Source organism: Myxine glutinosa, chromosome 3, assembly GCF_964187855.1.
Source record: "Myxine glutinosa chromosome 3, kmMyxGlut1.1, whole genome shotgun sequence".
NCBI classification, from domain to species: Eukaryota; Metazoa; Chordata; class Myxini; order Myxiniformes; family Myxinidae; genus Myxine; species Myxine glutinosa.
Genome location: NC_136263.1, coordinates 106,582,064 through 106,600,742, shown reverse-complemented (window position 1 = coordinate 106,600,742; position 18,679 = coordinate 106,582,064). Strand labels below are relative to the sequence as shown.

The window sequence follows — 18,679 nt, the reverse complement described above, 5'->3', positions numbered from 1 at the left end:
CACATGTTTGTAGTTTTTCTTGTGTGAGAGTTATTTTCTACTTTTTCTTGAAATAGACTGCCCACGGCATCTACATTGGGTTAGATATTTGTTCAGTTGGCTGAAACGGGTGCATGAAATATTTTCCTGCTTGACAACAATGATTGTGCAAGTATCCGGCTGTAATTCACAAACGTATCAAACAAATTAGCAAATTGCCATCTTTTACAATGCTGATAATTATATCGCAACAGCCTAGGAGTGTCTGTAAAATACCAATTAAGCATCCAGTTCATTTGTTTTACATAGTCGCATCATTGTGACATGATTACAATTCCTCCCAGAATGTTTGGCAGGTCATGTAAGTGATTTTGAAAGTGCAATTCTCAACAAGAGAATTTTCGTTGTGGGTAAAAGTCGATTTTTTTCTTCTTCTTGTTACTGGTTTAATTCTGTGCTCATAAAATGGCTGAATTATTTGTTTCAAACAAAGAGCAAATGGGTGATTATTTTTTTCTGGCTGTGCTTTACAGCTCTCTCTGGGTGAATTGTGCTCCACTGCGCTGCAGCTGCTGCAGGGTAAAGGTGCGGGATCTCCCGCATGGCTGCGCACCACTAGCCTGAAAATATTGGTGCTGCTTCTTTGCACATTGGCACTGGTGTTGGTTCGGGTACAGGTTATCCAGTCCCAGTTGCCAGTGTTTACCCGGTATTTACCCACTTCTACACTTCATCCAAAAGGCACTTTTATCAGAACAGGTTAAAAACAAATGTGGAAAAACCTAGGAAATGTGGTTGACAAAGCCAGAGAAGATTAAAATGGTTGGGTTAAACGTTCATGGTACTTGTGGAAAAACTTTCCATGGCAGGCAGTGGGAGGTTTGCACAGACAAATAATCCTTGAGGATCTCATAATCTGGAAGTGACTAACTTTGCTTGCGGGAACAGTCCTGAATGCTGGCACACTGACCTGGTAGTAAACGCGGGGGCCTCTACCCCAGCAATGCTTTCTTTGCTGCCACCCCTGATGTGTGCTTGCCAGTGAAACCAGAGGGAAGGAACCGTTAGTTTTTGGGAGGAGTGAAGCTTAGCCCTGTTTGCTATTTGTATGCCTTGCTTGGGGATATTTTGCTCGAATTATGCACCAAGAAAATCTCCTTCTCCGACTTTCTTCTCAATCGCTCTTATATCCCACCCATCACATCTTGCTGTGCTATAACTTTGTAATAGTTTCTACTTTCTACCAAAGGAGCATTTCACAAAGCAAACTGGATAGATATCTGCAATAATGAAATTGGAAAATTGCCAAATTGTCTTTCTATTTTATGGTTCAGGTCTAGGTATTTGTTCATTATTTTCTAGCGATTGGTCAAAATGTAATTGCAAACCCTCGCCAGGATGTATTTTCAGTGGTTGTTAAGGCTTTTGTGTGAAAACAAATATTGCGGGCGAACCACATGACCGATGACGTCATCATTATTTTTTTCTCCACTAATTTATTCCGAGATGATGCCCAATAAATTTCATCTTGATCGGATGACGTTTTGTACTTCTCAAATTATGACGTCATAATGGAGGCACCTATGACATCATCATTCACAGCTGTTATTCCACATGAAGAGTTCTTTACAATGAGCCATGTCTCAATTTTTTCTATTCAGCGCTTTCGGAGATATAGAGGTGCAAAGTTTTTCGGTTTTTCCAAGATGGCGGCCGAACCACATGATCGATGATGTCATAATTATCATAAAAATTATACAAGTCGAGTTGCACCTATGGTGAAATTTTCTTGTCAATCGGACCAACGATTGCAGAGAAAATCATATTTATTCTGTGCGGACAAACAGACAAACAACCAGACAGACAAACAAACAAACAGACAGACAAACAAACAAACGGACTCGAATGCAATACCCTCTCCTCTGGCGAGGGTAATAATATACAGTATATATATTGTCGCGCGAACCATTCGGTTAACACCAGGGCTCGCGGATGACCAGAACGGATTTACTTGAGGCGATAACCAAACACGGATTCTACTTATGTAGCGCGGGAAGAAGAAGGAAAGTGGAAGCTGCGGTAAAAGCGCGTACCTGTGGAAGGCGAACAAACTCAAACAGAACCAGATTTGTGGGGAATGGAAAATAATACAAGGGTTTATTGCAATCAGAATCGGGACAGGGAAAAGCACGTGCCGGTAATAAATATCCTAATCGGGACGTCCCCACACACAGATTTCAGAAACGAGACACAGGAATGGATGAAAGGAAAATAAACGTTCGTTATATTGTGAAATGTGGTGCGTCCTTATCTGTCCGTCGTGTGGTATTGTCTGCCATCCAACACGGCTCCGTTCGGCCCCGATGCACCCACGAGGTCCCTCGCTCCAGCACCACAGCACCGCGGAGGCCCCAAAGCACCAAAAGCACCGCTCCAAGCACCACGCAGATGGCGAGCCAACGACCACCAGGAACCTCCCAAGACCAAGCAGGGAAGCGCAGAGGGCACAAGACAGCCAGGGAAGGACGTGCACAAGAGAGTTCGAGCTGCCAGAGGAAGCTGCGCAAGCAAGAAGAAGACGTGCTGCGCAAGACCGCACTGCTGAAATGCAAGACCCGCAAGAGGGAAAATGTCGGTCGGCGCCCCTTGCGGCGGTGATGTCAGCCCTGGCGCGCCACCCAATCAGTGCCTTCCACCGAATAACAGGCCTGTAGCGTGGTCATAGCTCGTGGCTATGTGGCACTCGATGTGGCTAGGCCTGCCGGAGGTGTAGCTGGCGGCGGCCATCATCGGCGGTGTCCTGGCCTGGTTTCCTTGCCTGTTCCTTCCGAAGTCACTGTCAGGGAAGGGAATTATTTAATGTTGCGCTAAGGGCCTGTCTAAGTGTCTATGTTGGTGTGCATTGCCATAAGGGACAAAGGTTTGACTACCAGGTTTGACACACAGGGGTTTATCTTTAATCCCTACACTATCTAACACTCGAACATCCTGGTATGTTCACAGGTATACATCTTAACCCGACAAACCGGACGACACAGAACTTATTACAAGGTAGATTCCCTATCGCGACAGTCGAAGCATGTTATCTATTCAGACCTACCTGGCTCTAGATATTGCGCTACCCAACCGACATATATATATATATATATATATATATATATATCGCTTCTCCCATATATATATATATATATTGTTACGTATGTGGGGATCGATGACGGAATCTCGTAGAAAAGATAGATCGTATCGGGAGAGCATGGACCGTGGACGCGTAGGAGACACCTCAATGTATTTAAGTAGGTAAACTGGTGCTTAAGATTGGTTTTGTGTCTTCACACGGGGGGGTGAAGCTGTGTTAATTAGTTAGTGATTAAGCTTAGTTTCCCCCAGTATGTGATTGCCTCCTGTGGCTTTTCCCTACGTTTTTACAACTACAACAAGGCATGCTGTAAAAACCTCCATTTAAACAACAACCACCGGAACCGCCGACAGTACCCGAACATTGCCGATCGGCAATTAAGCCACACCTTAATGATGCTCACGCCAAGCAAAGCCGGCAGGCCATGCCCCAAAGTTCGTTATTGGTTGAGCACGATCATGGGGTGATTCGATGGGGCTCGGTGATTGGCCAGTGTAATATCAGAGCGAGAAAGTTCTCGGGAAAAAAGGACCATTGAAAGAAGAATCGCTCTCTTGGGTTTTTGTGCTGGAGGGGTGGAGGTTGAGCCTTTGTTGTGCGGGCTGGTGAGGAGAGCTCTGTTGGGAGCTGGTGGAACGTTGGCAATTTCGACAGCGAGGAGGTCTTGGTGGTGGTTTGTGGGGCTCTTGTCACTTCGGACAGAGTGGAGAGCTAAAAGGGCTGTCTTGGCTGCTTTCTCACACCTGGGCATTTTCGACGTGTGGTTTCGGTGCCATTTTTGGAGCACTTCCCGCGCAAGTGGCTACACCGACTTCAACGACCACCAAGCCCCTGAAAGCCATGTTGGACCAAAGCTGAGTGCCAGCTGATTAAAAGGGAAACATTTTATTTTACTTTATCATTCCCCTGTGTGTTCGTATTTGTGTCTGAGTGGAGGATCCTCGAAGTAGGAAATGCAATTAGTTTACTTCAACATTTATTTCGTCTTGCACTTATTTTTATTAAATCACTAGCAGAAGTACCCGGCGTTGCCGGGTGGGGGAGGGGGGAGGGGGGGGGGAGAGGGAGAGGGAGAGGGAGAGGGGGGAGGGGAGGGGGGGGGAAGGGAGGGGAGGGGATGGGGGGAGGAGAGGGGCGAAAGGGGGGAGGGGTTAGGGGGGGGGGAAGGGGAGGGGTGTGAGGCAGGAGAGGAAGGGGAGTGGCTCATGTTTCTGAGAGAATGTGGCTCACATTTCTGAGTTAAGTGTGATGCCGATCAGGAAGAAGAAGAAGCCGTACTACCAAATTCGTACACTTCCGGAATTGTTTGATTTACTTGTATTTGAATGTCTGGTAATTGTTTTGTATTTATTTATGCGAATGTGTACTTGTATATAACTGTCATTAATTAAAAAAGCTTCGGCACTATCGAGCGATTATTATTATTTTTTTAACTCCAAAAAACTAACTTTTGTTTTCAAATTGGTTTTTTTTTTAACCTAAAACACTCCCAGGCACTCACTGATGAACCTCCGAGAGTTTGATGAAGATCTGTTCAGCCATCTCTGAATAAAATGCGGACACATAAAAACTGGACACACACACACACACAGACAACTCGTGTTTATGTAAATTTTTTAGATTATTGTGGCACTTTTCATTTGTTGTGTTGTTTATTCATTGTGGGTTCGGAAATAAACCCGTGTGCTTCCGTTCAGGTAAGCGCTTTGTTTCCTTCACCTGCGCGTGACGGACCAACCGCCAATTTTTTCTACGTGCCTCGGAATTAAGAACCGTTTTGGCTATTCATCCAAGGCTGGTGTTCATTGGCTTATGGACACGACAATATATATATATATATATATATATATATATATATATATATATATATATTGTTGCGGTTGTGCCATAAAGGCAAACCCCCTATAGTTAAATTGCATGACAACATGTAGCCTGCAGTAGTTAGTTATGTCTTATTGAATGTAAAGATTAGCCTTTTCCCATTGTGTAGTAATCAAGACCAATATGCGTTGAAGTTAAGCAGGATGTCAAGCTTTCGTGTGGCTGGGAGAAGCCATTACTAATGAGCAGGAAGGCGTGGCCAAAAGCAAAGCCCACGTGACCAATGAGGAGGCGGGAACACGTCCCCGGCACGTGACCAACCTCAGCCAATAGGAGGCTGTGGAACATTTTCGAGGCGTGGGCGGGTCTGATAAAACCCCGGTCCAGCGCATTTTCATGCTCTTGCTTTTTGGACTTCGTGAGGACACACCTGAGCTCTTGCCTTTTTTTCGCCATGCCCACAACGAGACCTCGCTTGCTTTTTCGTTCCTCCCACGACACGTGTTTGGCCTTTGTGTTCTTCGTCGACATCCATCGCTTCTGCGCCGATCTCTTGCGCCATCCGGCTGACCTGCAAGCTTGTCCAACCTGCGCTGAATTTCATCTACCTGTGCTGAAGTTCGTCTGTGCCAACTTCGAGGCGGCGGTTCTTCCTTCGGACCTTACGTCATCCAGACTGCACGTCCGGATCGGGTATTGAACTGCGAGCCACGCACACCAGACCACGTGGTCACCAGCGAGGCAATTCCAGCACGTACATCGGTACGCCAATAACCAGTGTCTTTTCCCCTGTGTGGGAGTGAGTGTGAAGGTGCCAAGTCGGGGTTATTATTAGGTAAGAATTGATAAGCTGTATCTTTTGTGTATTCTCTGTGCCTTCTCAATAAAAGGCTGTACATTTGGTTACTTTCCAACCTGTTCGGATATGTCTTTTCTCCATTGGCCTAGCATCATCCGAGACCGAATTTGGCTAGATTCAGGTTCATAAATCACGTAAGGTAACGCCGCTTTCCACACCATGCAAATCTGCTCGGCTTGCAATTGAATAAGGTGTGTGAAAGCGAGGGTTCGATCCCCGGTTTCTCCGGTCACGTGTCTTGAAGGTATTTGCGAATATTGACCAGTAAACTCTTCGACGCGTAGCTGGGAAATTGGCGATCGGAATTGCTTAGCAATCCGTCAACCACAAACTTAGTCGTGGACGGCGGTCTCAGTGGACCCGGAGTTTGAGGGGGAGCAGGGCATAAACCCCCCTTAGTACATCGACGTTACCCTGAGAACCGCAACAATATATATATATATATATATATATATACACAAAGAATTAAGTTAAGCACCCCCCCCGTTTTTTTACAACCTCGCACATTACAAGTTTGTTGTCGTCAAAACAGTGTAATATACCCATGATATTGCTATATTTTCTGGAGAAGTGATATTATGGTCACATAAAAACATAACAATCATGCCGTTTTCAATATTTTATTCTGAATAATTTAAGGTGAAATTTTTTGGGAATTTTAGGCATATTTTCACCTCAATTTAAGTATGGAGCTATAGGTCCATCACGGACAGTGTGGATGACGTTTATGTTTTCTAACGTACAGTCATTGTTCTGAGAAGACCTCTAGCGATCTTTGCGTCAATAACGTGTGTAGGACCCACGTGATCGGATCACTGACTCAACCCTACGTCTCATAGACCCTGTAAGCCGTCGTATGCGTTGCTGTGGCAGGTTGAACCCCCTCGAGCACGTTTGGGACATGTTGGGACGACAAATTGCGAAGATGGTCCCTCCAATAGCCAATCTGGATGAATTGGAACGTGCATTACATCGGGAATGGAACAACCTGCCACAGCAACGCATACGACGGCTTACAGGGTCTATGAGACGTAGGGTTGAGTCAGTGATCCGATCACGTGGGTCCTACACACGTTATTGACGCAAAGATCGCTAGAGGTCTTCTCAGAACAATGACTGTACGTTAGAAAACATAAACGTCATCCACACTGTCCGTGATGGACCTATAGCTCCATACTTAAATTGAGGTGAAAATATGCCTAAAATTCCCAAAAAATTTCACCTTAAATTATTCAGAATAAAATATTGAAAACGGCATGATTGTTATGTTTTTATGTGACCATAATATCACTTCTCCAGAAAATATAGCAATATCATGGGTATATTACACTGTTTTGACGACAACAAACTTGTAATGTGCGAGGTTGTAAAAAAACGGGGGGGGTGCTTAACTTAATTCTTTGTGTATATATATATATATATATATATATATATATATATATATATATATATATATATATATATACATACATAAATATTTAGAGCATCGTTAACTAACCTTCCCTTAGCCCCTTACCTAGAGTGGCTTTATGCCTTGATGCCTTGTTTGGGCCAGTTTCCATAAATAATAATAATAATTTAAAAATGGAAGAGCGAGGGGAAAACAGGCAACATGCTGATTGTGAGACCACAGGTGGATGCCATATAAGCAAGGAAATGAACCAACAGGAAAATAGTTGAGAGATGAGGGAACGAAACACAGTAAGCGGGTTGTGGTAGTTATGGTTAATGTGGGTAAAAAAGACTGGATAGAAATGGGAGATGGCATGAATGCTGGTGCACCACCTGGCATAAGCCCTGGAGGAAAACATTGATTGCAAAGCCCCTGGAAGGCAGTTTCATAAATGGTAGAAAAGAGGAACAAAAGAATGGAGGTGGGCAGTAAGCCTAGATTTTCAGAGTTAAACTAGGAGGAGGCAGTTACTGGAAGAATGAATCCGATCTGGAGGAGCTTGGTTGGATTGGAGGGCTAAGACAACAGACTGTGCAAGACTGGAGGAGAAGTATTAATATACAGAGGCCACCAATCCTGTCTGTGATCTGAGAGCAACAGGTAATGTACTTTGGCGTCAATGCAGGAGATGCCAATAATGTTGAGAGCTTGAGATTCTACAGAATCCGGGGAGACCCATCTGAAACTGGGGTACATGCCCAAAGGGTAAAGTTACACTCCATTGAGCTACGGACTAAGACCTTATATGTTAAATAGTTCTGATATTTCAAATAATGATAGAGGATTCCCAGTCTGCAGCTGGCTTTGGAGACCAACTTTGCTGTACGGTCATTCCAGGAGAGGTCAAGGCTGATTGCGAGGCCAAGAAGTTCAAGAGACTTAACCTCATCCAGTGGTTGACCATGGAAATATATCAGTGTGTTCGTTTGATATTTCTGGAGAGACACCTGTGACGATAAAATTTACCAAGATTGATAGACATATATAATTGGTCAGATCGGTATCTAATGAATTGCAGTGTAGCAGAGAGTGGCACAGCTGCTGTCTTCCTGTCAGAGAGATGGGGGTACTTTATGACACAATGTGGAGTTGTCTGCAAAATGGTAGATAATGTTTTCCTGAGCATCAATCGGAGAGGTCTTTTAGGTATATGAGGGTAAGACTGTGCTCAAGGCACTGTTTTGGATTCACTGGCCTCCACTGGGAGGAGGGTGGGAAGGGTTCTTTTGATAGCAAGGTGTTGATTGTGCAACTGAAGGAAGTCAGGAAGCCAGGTATGAATGTGGCTTTCTATTGTCTCAGGCAGTGAGCTTGGCAACCACAGCAGGATGCTCGACTATGTTGAATTCTGGAACAAACCTCCCTCACTCTCTTCAACCCCACTCCTCCCTCCAGGTCTTTAAAACAGCTGTTCACCACCATCTCTTGTCTTCCCCCATCCAAAACCTTGATCTTTTCTACCCCCGCTAATTCACCCCAGATCCACTTTTTTGGAAATTCCAACTTCTTTCCTGGAAGTCCTTGCAGTGTCCGTATGTTTTATATCTCTCCCCCCAAGCCCCCTCCCTCCCACAGATCTCTCGATGTCCCTGTTCTCAATTTGTTGTGTTTGTGTCCTTCCCCCTCTCTCCCCATCTTGTCTACCGCGCCCCTTATTATATGTTTTATGTGTCGGTTTGACTTTTTGTGTGATTAATGTTAGCTCTTTCACGAGCACACACGCAAGATTGTTGTTACCCTCGCCATAGAGGGTATTATTGCATTTGCGTCTGTTTGTCTGTCTGTCTGTCTGTTTGTCCGCACATAATAAATATGATTTTCCCTGCAACCGTTGGTCCAATTGACAGGAAATTTTCACCATAGGTGCACCTCCTCCAGTATAATTTTTTAATGATAATTATGACGTCATAGGCCACATCGTATGGGGCGCCATCTTGGAAAAACCGAAAAGATTTGCACCTCTATATCTCCGAAATGTGTTTGTGCATATCTTGTATAGAAAAAAAAAAAAAAAATTAAATAATAATGCCTGAGATGTCCAATGAGATGATTTTGACCTTTTTCACAAGCATTTTTTCAAAAACAAAATCTGTGTTCACGGACAACAGGGAATGAAGTTGGTAAAGTACTGATAGCATGGTTGTAGGAAATGGCGGATATATGTAACATAAAACAGGATCTCGAGAAATAAAATTCTTAGAAGTACTGTATTACCAATATTTGTGAATGGCAATCTTTTTGCGATGGAAATACAATGCTGCCTTGGGAATAATAATAATAACAATGTTATGCCATGGAAATATTACTTGTAAATAACCCACATATTTATATTGGAACTTGTGACTTAACCTTCAGATAACTCTCAACCCACGCACCTTAACAAGTCCTCTTCTTAGATATGCGGGTGGATAAAGTAAATATCATGATCAAGAGTTGTTTTGAGCTGTGAGGTGCATGCAGTGAATGTGACTTTTGGAAGGTGTATTGTAGGTATGATTGAAGATAACGTCGGGATTACTTTCATCTCATCTTTGCAGATTTGACAATCCAGCAGCTGTTACATCGTCGCCAGCCAGACAACTAACCTACAACTATCTTCTGTCACTCAATGGCTGGCTGTTGCTGGCACCATCAGCACTCTGCTGTGATTGGACAATGGGCTCTGTGCCACTGGTACAGAGCGTGTTTGACCCCCGGAACATGGCAACTGTTGTTTTTTATGTCATTATGGGCAGCCTTGCTTGGCGAACCGTCTGGGCAGATACCCAGGAAGACAGAGCACTTTCTGTGGTATGTTATGTAGTTAACTCTTCAGATCAGTCATCCTTTTCTTCTCCTTCTTCCTCTTCTTCTTCTTCTTCTTTACTAAATCGGTACATTTTCACTTGTCATATTTGCCTTAACATAATATTTCACTTTATATGTGAATCTCTTTTTTATAACAATGATCAAATGTTCACAGAGGATGCTGTACGTATACGCATGGGTCCCATAGTCCTTGTAGGTCCTTCAGAACTAAAAGCGATTTTCCAGTACTCGAAAAGCCAGGAAAATCATCACAACTCATTTAAACAAGCTCATGCCCAAACAATATTCAAAATTGGGGTAAATTGCTCCCAATGAAACATTCCGTTTATTTGGTGTTTTCCTTCATGTTTTGCATAAGCAAACTACATGGTAAATATTTTCAAGTGTTTGTTTGTTTGTTTGCTTGTGTGCTTGTGTGCTTGTGTGTTTGCTTTTGCATTTGTGTGTGTGTTTGTATGTTTGTTTGTGTGTTTGTTTGTGTGTTTGTTTGTGTATTTGTGCATTTATTTGTGTATTTGTATGTTTGTTTGTGTGTTTGTTTGTGTATTTGTGCATTTATTTGTGTATTTGTATGTTTGTTTGTGTGTTTGTGCATGTGTGTGTTTCTTTGTGAGTTTAGGGAATTTGTTGGTGTGTTTGTTGGTGTGTTTGTTTGTTTGTGCGTTTGTGTGGGTGTGCATTTGTGTGTTTGTTTATGTGTTTGTTTGTGTGTTTGTGTGTTTGTGCGTTTGTGTTTGCTTTTGTGTTTGTTTGTTTGTGTGTTTGTTTGTGCCTGTGTGTGTTTGTTTGTTTGTGCGATTGTGTGTTTGTGTGATTGTGTGTTTGTGTGTGCATTTGTGTGTTTGCTTTTGTCTTTGTTTATGCATGTGTGTGTTTGTTTGTGTGTTTGTGCGTTTGTGTTTGCTTTTGTGTTTGTTTGTTTGTGTGTTTGTTTGTGCCTGTGTGTGTTTGTTTGTGTGTTTGTTTATGTGTTTGTGCATGTGTGTGGTTTTTGTTTGTGCATTTGTGTGTTTGTTTGTGCATTTGTTTGTGTATTTGTGTGTTTGTTGGTGTGTTTGTTTGTGCATTTGTGTGGTTGTGCATTTGTGTGTTTGTTTGTGCATTTGTGTGTTTGTGCGTTTGTTGCATTTGTGTGTTTGTTTGTGTGTTTGTTTGTGTGTTTGTTTGTGTGTTTGCTTGTGTGCTTGTGTGTTTGTTTGTGTGTTTGTTTGTGCATTGTGTGTGTATGTTTGTATGTATGTGCACTTGTGTGTTTGTGTGTTTGTACATTTGTGTGTTTATTTGTGTGATTGTGTATTTGCTTTTGTGTTTGCTTTTGTGTTTGTTTGTGTGTTTGTGCATGTGTGTGTTTGTTTGTGTGTTTGTGCGTTTGTGTTTGCTTTTGTGTTTGTGCCTGTGTGTGTTTGTTTGTGTATTTGTTTTTGTGTTTGTGCGTGAGTGTGGTTGTTTTTGTTTGTGTATTAGTGTGCTTGTTTGTGTGTTTGTTTGTGTGTTTGTTTGTGCGTTTGTTTGTTTGTGTTTGTTTGTGTGTTTGTTTGTGTGTTTGTGTTTGTACATTTGTGTGTTTGTGCCTTTGTTTGTGTGTTTGTGCATTTGTGTGTTTGTTTGTGCATTTGTGTGTTTGCTTTTGTGTTTGCTTGTGTGTTTGTGTGTCCATGTGTGTGTTTGTTTGTGTATTTGTGTGTTTGTGCATTTGTGTGTTTGTTCGTGTGTTTGTGCATTTGCTTTTGTGGTTGTTTGTGCATTTGTGTGTGTGTTTGTGTTTGTATTTGTGTGTGTTTGTTTCTGTGTTTGTTTGTGCATTTGTGTGTTTGTTTGTGTGTTTGTTTGTGCATTTGTGTTTGTGTGTTTGTTTGTGTGTTTGTTTGTGCATTTGTGTGTGTGTGTTTGTTTATGTGTTATTATTTTGGTTATTTCTCTCCTTGTTCGTAAGTTTGTGTGCCCTCTCATTCCCACTTGTGTCTGTTGACTGCTTGGTTTGTCCATGTTATTGATAGCGTCTTGTCTACCCTCATCCCCATATTGATATTCCAAGAAACCCATTTTAATTACGAGAGATCTTTTCCCTCCTTTTGCCTCGCACACATTGCACCGCCAAATTTGCCTGCCATTTGTGCGATCCATGAGGGATAGTAGTTGTAAGATTGAATGCAGTAAACTAAAGAAACTGTTTCAGAATTTTCAGGGGTCGTATACCCCGGCCCCGGTCTGTGTTAATGGATGCGTCTGATGTGACGGTATTGTTTAATTAACGATAACAAACTAGAACGGCATTCAATGGAGTGCAAATCTCTGCCATTTTGTATCCTACTGATAGGCCGGATATGCATCCAGACCTGAACAAAAGTCAAATCAGCTTGTTCTTGTCACATACCCAACGTATCCACCAAGTTTTGTCATAATCCGTCCACAACTTTTGAAATACATTATCAAGGTATATATCATTTATTTACCTTATCTCTTAATGGTGAAGAATCGCTTTAAAATCAAGAAACTCTCGTATCCGAATCCGGATCTTCAATAAAATTGAATCAATTCTTCTTTCTCACACATCCAACCTGTTCACAAGTTTCTGCGGAATTTTTTCATTAATTTTTGAGATATTGTACTATATATCCTTTTTGGTCATATCTCTCCATGGTGAAGAATCACGCAAAAAAAATTATTGTATCCAGATCCAGAACTTCACCAAAATGTAATAATTTCGTCCTCGTCACACACCCATCAAATTTTGTCCGAATCAATGTTTTTTTTTTTTTAAAGATTTCCTGCTCACAGACAACGAGTCAGGGATGAAAACATAATCTCCATCCACCTTCGGTGGCAAAGGTAACAAGATCTTCCCTTTATATCATTCTCATTCACACTGAAGATGTGTATAAATGGGTCCTCGGAATCTGCTTTTTGGTCCGGGAAACTAGAATGTTGTTCTACTATATATTCCGAACCTTGTATCTAATGAAGGACACACATAATGAATCGATTTGTTTGATTATAACATTAGGAGACCAACACAACATTTGGGATTTGAATGCGGATGCCAGCATCATGAGATGTGTTCTCATGGGGGAAAGCCAAACAGACAAATCTTAAGATAGGGTGATCAGTTTTTTTTCCTTATGTCAGATCTGTTTTTCATTTGTGGATGTGATATTGTAACTTTGACGTTGACCTTTATCCGAAGTCTTGTAGTTGAATGGATGCTTAACCTGCAAAGTACATTTGAGGATCCAATAGATCACACAGTTTCTCATGTGGAGAAGTTTCCAATCCTGCCACACAGCTTGTTTTATGTCGACTAGCTGAAGATGGGCACTTAAGTTCTGTTCTTCTCAAACAGCTCATATAACCACCTTCTGTGATAGTTGTATTATTTCATTAGTTTCAAATTAAATTATTTTGTGTGCACACATATCTTAACAATTTAATTCTGGCTTCAGTTTCCCATCCGCTTCTGGGCTAACACACACACCACCAGGGAGTTCGATTTTGCCTAAATACCGCACATATAAACCCACATACACAATAGCTGCTTATATCGTAAGGTAAGTTCCATCTTAATGAAATTTATCTTGTGATCGCCATTTGGATTGCCAGTATTTTGGTACACCATGTAAAATTAGCTTTGGCTGCATCCCAATGCAAATTCGTTCTATGGAACTCGCCTTCTGTTAAACGATCTGTGGTTGAACTTTCCTGTAAAGACAAGATAAAAGATTGCCATTTGTCATGGTTTTTGCTTACCTATGAAAGTAAAGAAAAATGCAGGTACTGAATGTTATGATTTTACAGACTTGGTATGGAGATTGTGCCAATTATTTCCATCCAACATATAGGATTCATAAATAACTCGTACGTGTATCATATTAAAGTATTGTGTTCAATACACCTTTGCGATGTATTTTATAGTAGTAGCAGCAGAGTAATACGACGCACTTAAAGAATATACTTTGTTCCTGGAAATACTTTGTTTAATTTGAATCGATGACAAATTATAAGGCAGTATTGAGATTTGTTGTCACGTGCTAAGACAAATCGCATGTCGAGATTTGGTGTGTGTGTGTGTGTGTGTGTGTGTGTGTGTGTGTGTGTGTGTGTGTGTGTGTGTGTGTGTGTGTGTGCGTGCGTGCGCACACGCAAGATTCTTGTTACCCTCGCCATAGAGGGTATTATTGCATTTGCGTTTGTTTGTCTGTCTGTCTGTTTGTCCGCACATAATAAATATGATTTTTCTCTGCAACCGTTGTTCCAATTGACAGGAAATTCTCACCATAGGTGCACCTCCTCCAGTAGAATTTTTTAAATGATAATTATGACGTCATAGGCCACATCGTATGGGGCACCATCTTGGAAAAACCGAAAAAATTTGCACCTCTATCTCCGAAAGTGCCTCATCGAAAAAAATGATTAATGGCTAATTGTAAAGAACTCTCCATGGGGAATAACATATGTTAATGATGATGCCATCGGCTCCTCCATTATGACGTCATAATTCGACAAGTGCAAAAGTTCATCCGATCTAGATGAAATTTATTGAGCGTCATCTATGGATAAATTGGTGGAGAAAAAAAGGAATGGTGATGTCATCGGTCATGTGGTTGGCCGCCATATTTGTTTTAGCACAATAGGCTTAAAAACCACTAAACACACGTCCGGGCGAGGGTCTACAATCTCTGATTGCTCTTTCTTGTTTTATTTCGCATTAGCAAGGTACCCGTGATATGCACGGGTGGGAAGCCAAAAGCAAACAAACAATGCAGAAGCTGTGAATGCTAAACCATGGAACCAAAAAAATCCGCACTCCTGTGCCATCTTCAATCGAACATCAGACATGGACAGCCGGTTCATGAATGACTTGGATTTAAAAAACGGTGAATGTGAAACGATGAACCAATAAATTCCACATTCCTGTGCCACCTTTAGTCGAACATTAGGCAAAGACAGCAGGTTTGTGAAGGATTTGGGCAAAAAACGTACCCCGTCTGAATGGTTCTATACCCAGTCAATGACGAATCTGCATATAGTGAATCCGCGAATGTCATAGTTAGAAAGTAGAAACCCTCACGTCATTTCCTCATTCATATTTAAACTCAATATCTCTATTTTCATTCCAAATTACATCGCATACCCCCCCATTCTCATGCCTCCTCCCACCAAGCCCTATCCCTCCCACAGATCTCCCGATGTCTCTGTTCTCTGCTGTTGTACTTGTGTGCTTCCCTCTCTCTCCCCATCTTGTCTCCTGCTCCCTTTATTATATGTTTTATGTGTCCGTTTGTTTTTTTGTGATTAATGTTAGCTCTTACATGAGCCTCGATACTACAACAACAACAACAACAACAACATGCATTTTATGGCCATTTTCCCTGCTAGAGCGGGGGTTAGCCTTGCAGGCCCCATGGCAATCTTCATTTAGCCCTATTTTCTGCATCCCCCCTTGTTGATCCCCTTGCCCGCATTTCTTCTTCCACCACCTTTAGCCAAGTCTTTCTCGGTCTTCCCCGTCGTCTACTTCCTTCTACATTCATTTCCATCACTTCTCAACCAGTCACTTTCATCCTCCCTCAACACATGACCAAACCATCTCAACCTGTTTCTCTTCACAGCATCCATCACAGGCTCTATTCCCATCATCTTTCGCAATTCATAATTTGTCTTCCTCTCTCTCAACGATACTCCATGCATCCACCGAACCATTCGCATTTCCACCCTTTCCAGCCTCCGTTGCTGCTTTACGTTCATTACCCATGTCTCGCTCCCATAGATCATAACACTTGTCACACATGCGGCATAAACCTTTCCCTTCAGCTTCAACGACACTCCCCTCCTCGTCAGCACGCCACTCAGTTCCCGAAACTTCTTCCATACACATCTCACTCTAGCAACCGTTGCCAAGTCTGATCCACCTTCTCCATTCAGCATGTCTCCGAGGTAGCAAAATGTTTTCACACCTTCCAGCTTCACACTGTCTCCAAGATCCAACTCAACATTTCCTCCATCTGCAGCTCCCTTTATGCCCACCTTACACTTGAATGTACCTGCCACACTGGTTAATGACCCCTTCAGACCACTACATTTTTGATTAACCCACTCAGCACACATTGTGCATTGAATCGAGTTCACTCTGACACCCTTCCTGCACACAGCACACGGCCACTTCCCAGTTCTTTCCACCTCACCACATGCTTTACCACTTTCCATCACATTCAGACCTTTTGCCTCCATACATTCCTTCCACTTGTTCATCTTCTCCTTCAGTCCATCCATACTCTCCCCAATCAACTATACCTGCGAGACATTACCTGCCAGACTTATATTACCTGCCAGACATGGCCATACATTAATAGTACAGTGGAACCTTGACTTACGAGTTTAATTCGTTCCGTGACCGAGCTCGTAACTCAAATTGCTCGTATCTCAAATCAAATTTCCCCATTAAAATGCATTGAAATGCTATTAATCCGTTCCAGCCCGCCAAAAACCACACCAATTTTTTTTTAAATATACAGTATATATAAAAATATCTCGCGCTTTATATTTCACCTGTATGCAGCATACAAGTTGGCAGGATGGCCTGGACTGGAGGTACGCACACTTGACTCTAAAGTCTAAACTGTCCAGCCTGGGTTTGAATCCCGACCCAGCTATAACCTGTCATGGGTGAATCACAGGCAGGGTGATTCATCAATGTGTGTACCGCTAAACTGGGCGCCCCGTTTGCGTCCCATTAGTTGTTGGATGTTAAGGATCTCACCGTGTTTTCCACAAAGAGAAGGCGAGCTATCGCCGGCACTCTGAACAAGTTGTGGCCTGGCATGGCATGAACATGAAAACATGAACATGAACATGAAATGTTCGACATGAACATGAAATTTTCCGAAATAACCAAAATGCGAAAACAAAAACGCAGCGCTATACGACAGAGATACGTACTGTACTTGAACGGCAAGATAACCACGTGACCAGAACCTACCTGGCGGCGTAAACTCGAAATAACCAAAATGCGAAAACAAAAACGCAGCGCTATACGACAGAGATACGTACTGTACTTGAACGGCAAGATAACCACGTGACCAGAACCTACCTGGCGGCGTAAACTCGAAATAACCAAAATGCGAAAACAAAAACGCAGCGCTATACGACAGAGATACGTACTGTACGTGCACGGCAAGATAACCACGTGACCGGGTGGCGAAAGCTCGTAACTCGGATCTCGGCTCGCATCTCAAAGCAATAAACTGCCGGAGCGACGGCTCGTATCTCGAAAAACTCGTAAGTTGGGGCACTCGTAAGTCAAGGTTCCACTGTATAACAAAATAGCGTTAAATTACGATTGTATTGAGATATTATGAAATCAGCCCACTGTCGTCATATGTTCACTTCTGCATTCGGGAGCAGCTCCGTATCGAGCCAATTTAAAAATCATAATTTTATTGAGGAACTTATGAAACCTCCTCCCTACCTTACAACATCCGCTGGGACCCCAAAGCGTTCCACAGAAGGTTTGGCAGGGCAAGCCCCAAAACTGAGGGAGTTGTTTCAGGACAGACGGACATACAGACAGACACTCCTGTTTTATAATATAGATTCAGCCATTTCTATTGTTCGCTAGGCATTTTCAAAATCAAAAAGCCTTTGTTTCAAAGTTAGAGACTGCATGTGACATCCTGCCAGACAGTTTTCCTTGGTATTATCATTTCTTTTAAACCAATTTTATTTTATACAAATCTAGCATAATGGAGGAAAATGGTGACAGACTAGCTGAAGCAACGTAGTTTAAAAATGGGTTAAAAATGCAACGTGGGTTAAAAAATGTCATAGGTTCTGACATTTTTGTTAAAATGTCATAGGTTAAAAGTGCAACGTACTGGCAATGTGACAATGGGGCCACAGTTTGAATGCAACAAGGGAGGAGAGGAACGAAAATAAAAGAGGGAGGAAAGGAGGGAAGCAAACACACTAACGTGAAGTGAAAGCTCGGTAACCTGCAAGTAAGAGGGTTTTGTTAAGTTGGGTTAATGTGGGCAGAAAGGATTGGTGGTATGGACCATGGGGTTTGATTTGAGATGTTGATTCACTGCTTGTTTGAAGCCCAGGAAGGAAGAGCGCAATTCTACTGTCTCTAAAAGGCAGTTCCACAAACTAGAGAAAACGGGAACAAAGTAGTGGAGGTTGGGGGGGGGGGGGGGGGTGGGGGGAGGGGAGGAGCGGAGTCTGTATTTTTGAATTTTAATTAGCAAGGGGTTACTGCGAAAATATCTGCATCCTTGAGGGAGGCCTTAGAAAGGAAATGGAGATGGACCGGAGGAGAGGCATTTGAACCCTGCATGACACAGCATGGACACCCCCACCCCAAAAACAAAACAAAACAGAGAGCACCGACCTGCCTGTGATGAGAACAACAGGCAGGCCTTGTGCTTCACTCTTACTGCCAGAGATGCCCATAATGTTTTTGGATTCCACATAATGCAGGCGAGACAGATGTGATGGGTCCGAGCCAATAGGAGAGAGCAGTACTCTATTGGGCTTTGGACAAAGGCCTTTTTAGACTGTATAATTCTGATTTTGCAAGAAATGACTTTGAATGCAGAGGATCCCCAATCCGCAACTAGATGTTAAGACC

General features: G+C 42.5%; 1 protein-coding gene across 4 annotated transcripts in view; it reads left to right on the top strand.

Moving 5' to 3' along the window:
• TMTC3 (transmembrane O-mannosyltransferase targeting cadherins 3) overlaps nt 1-18,679 on the top strand; it is a 254,285-nt gene that overhangs the window by 74,587 nt on the left and 161,019 nt on the right. For all 4 annotated transcript variants that reach the window (XM_078774384.1, XM_078774385.1, XM_078774386.1 and 1 more), the window contains 2 exons: nt 513-688; nt 9,786-10,038. In XM_078774384.1, the coding sequence (XP_078630510.1) occupies nt 513-688; nt 9,786-10,038 (429 nt within the window). The remainder of the gene's footprint in view (nt 1-512; nt 689-9,785; nt 10,039-18,679) is intronic.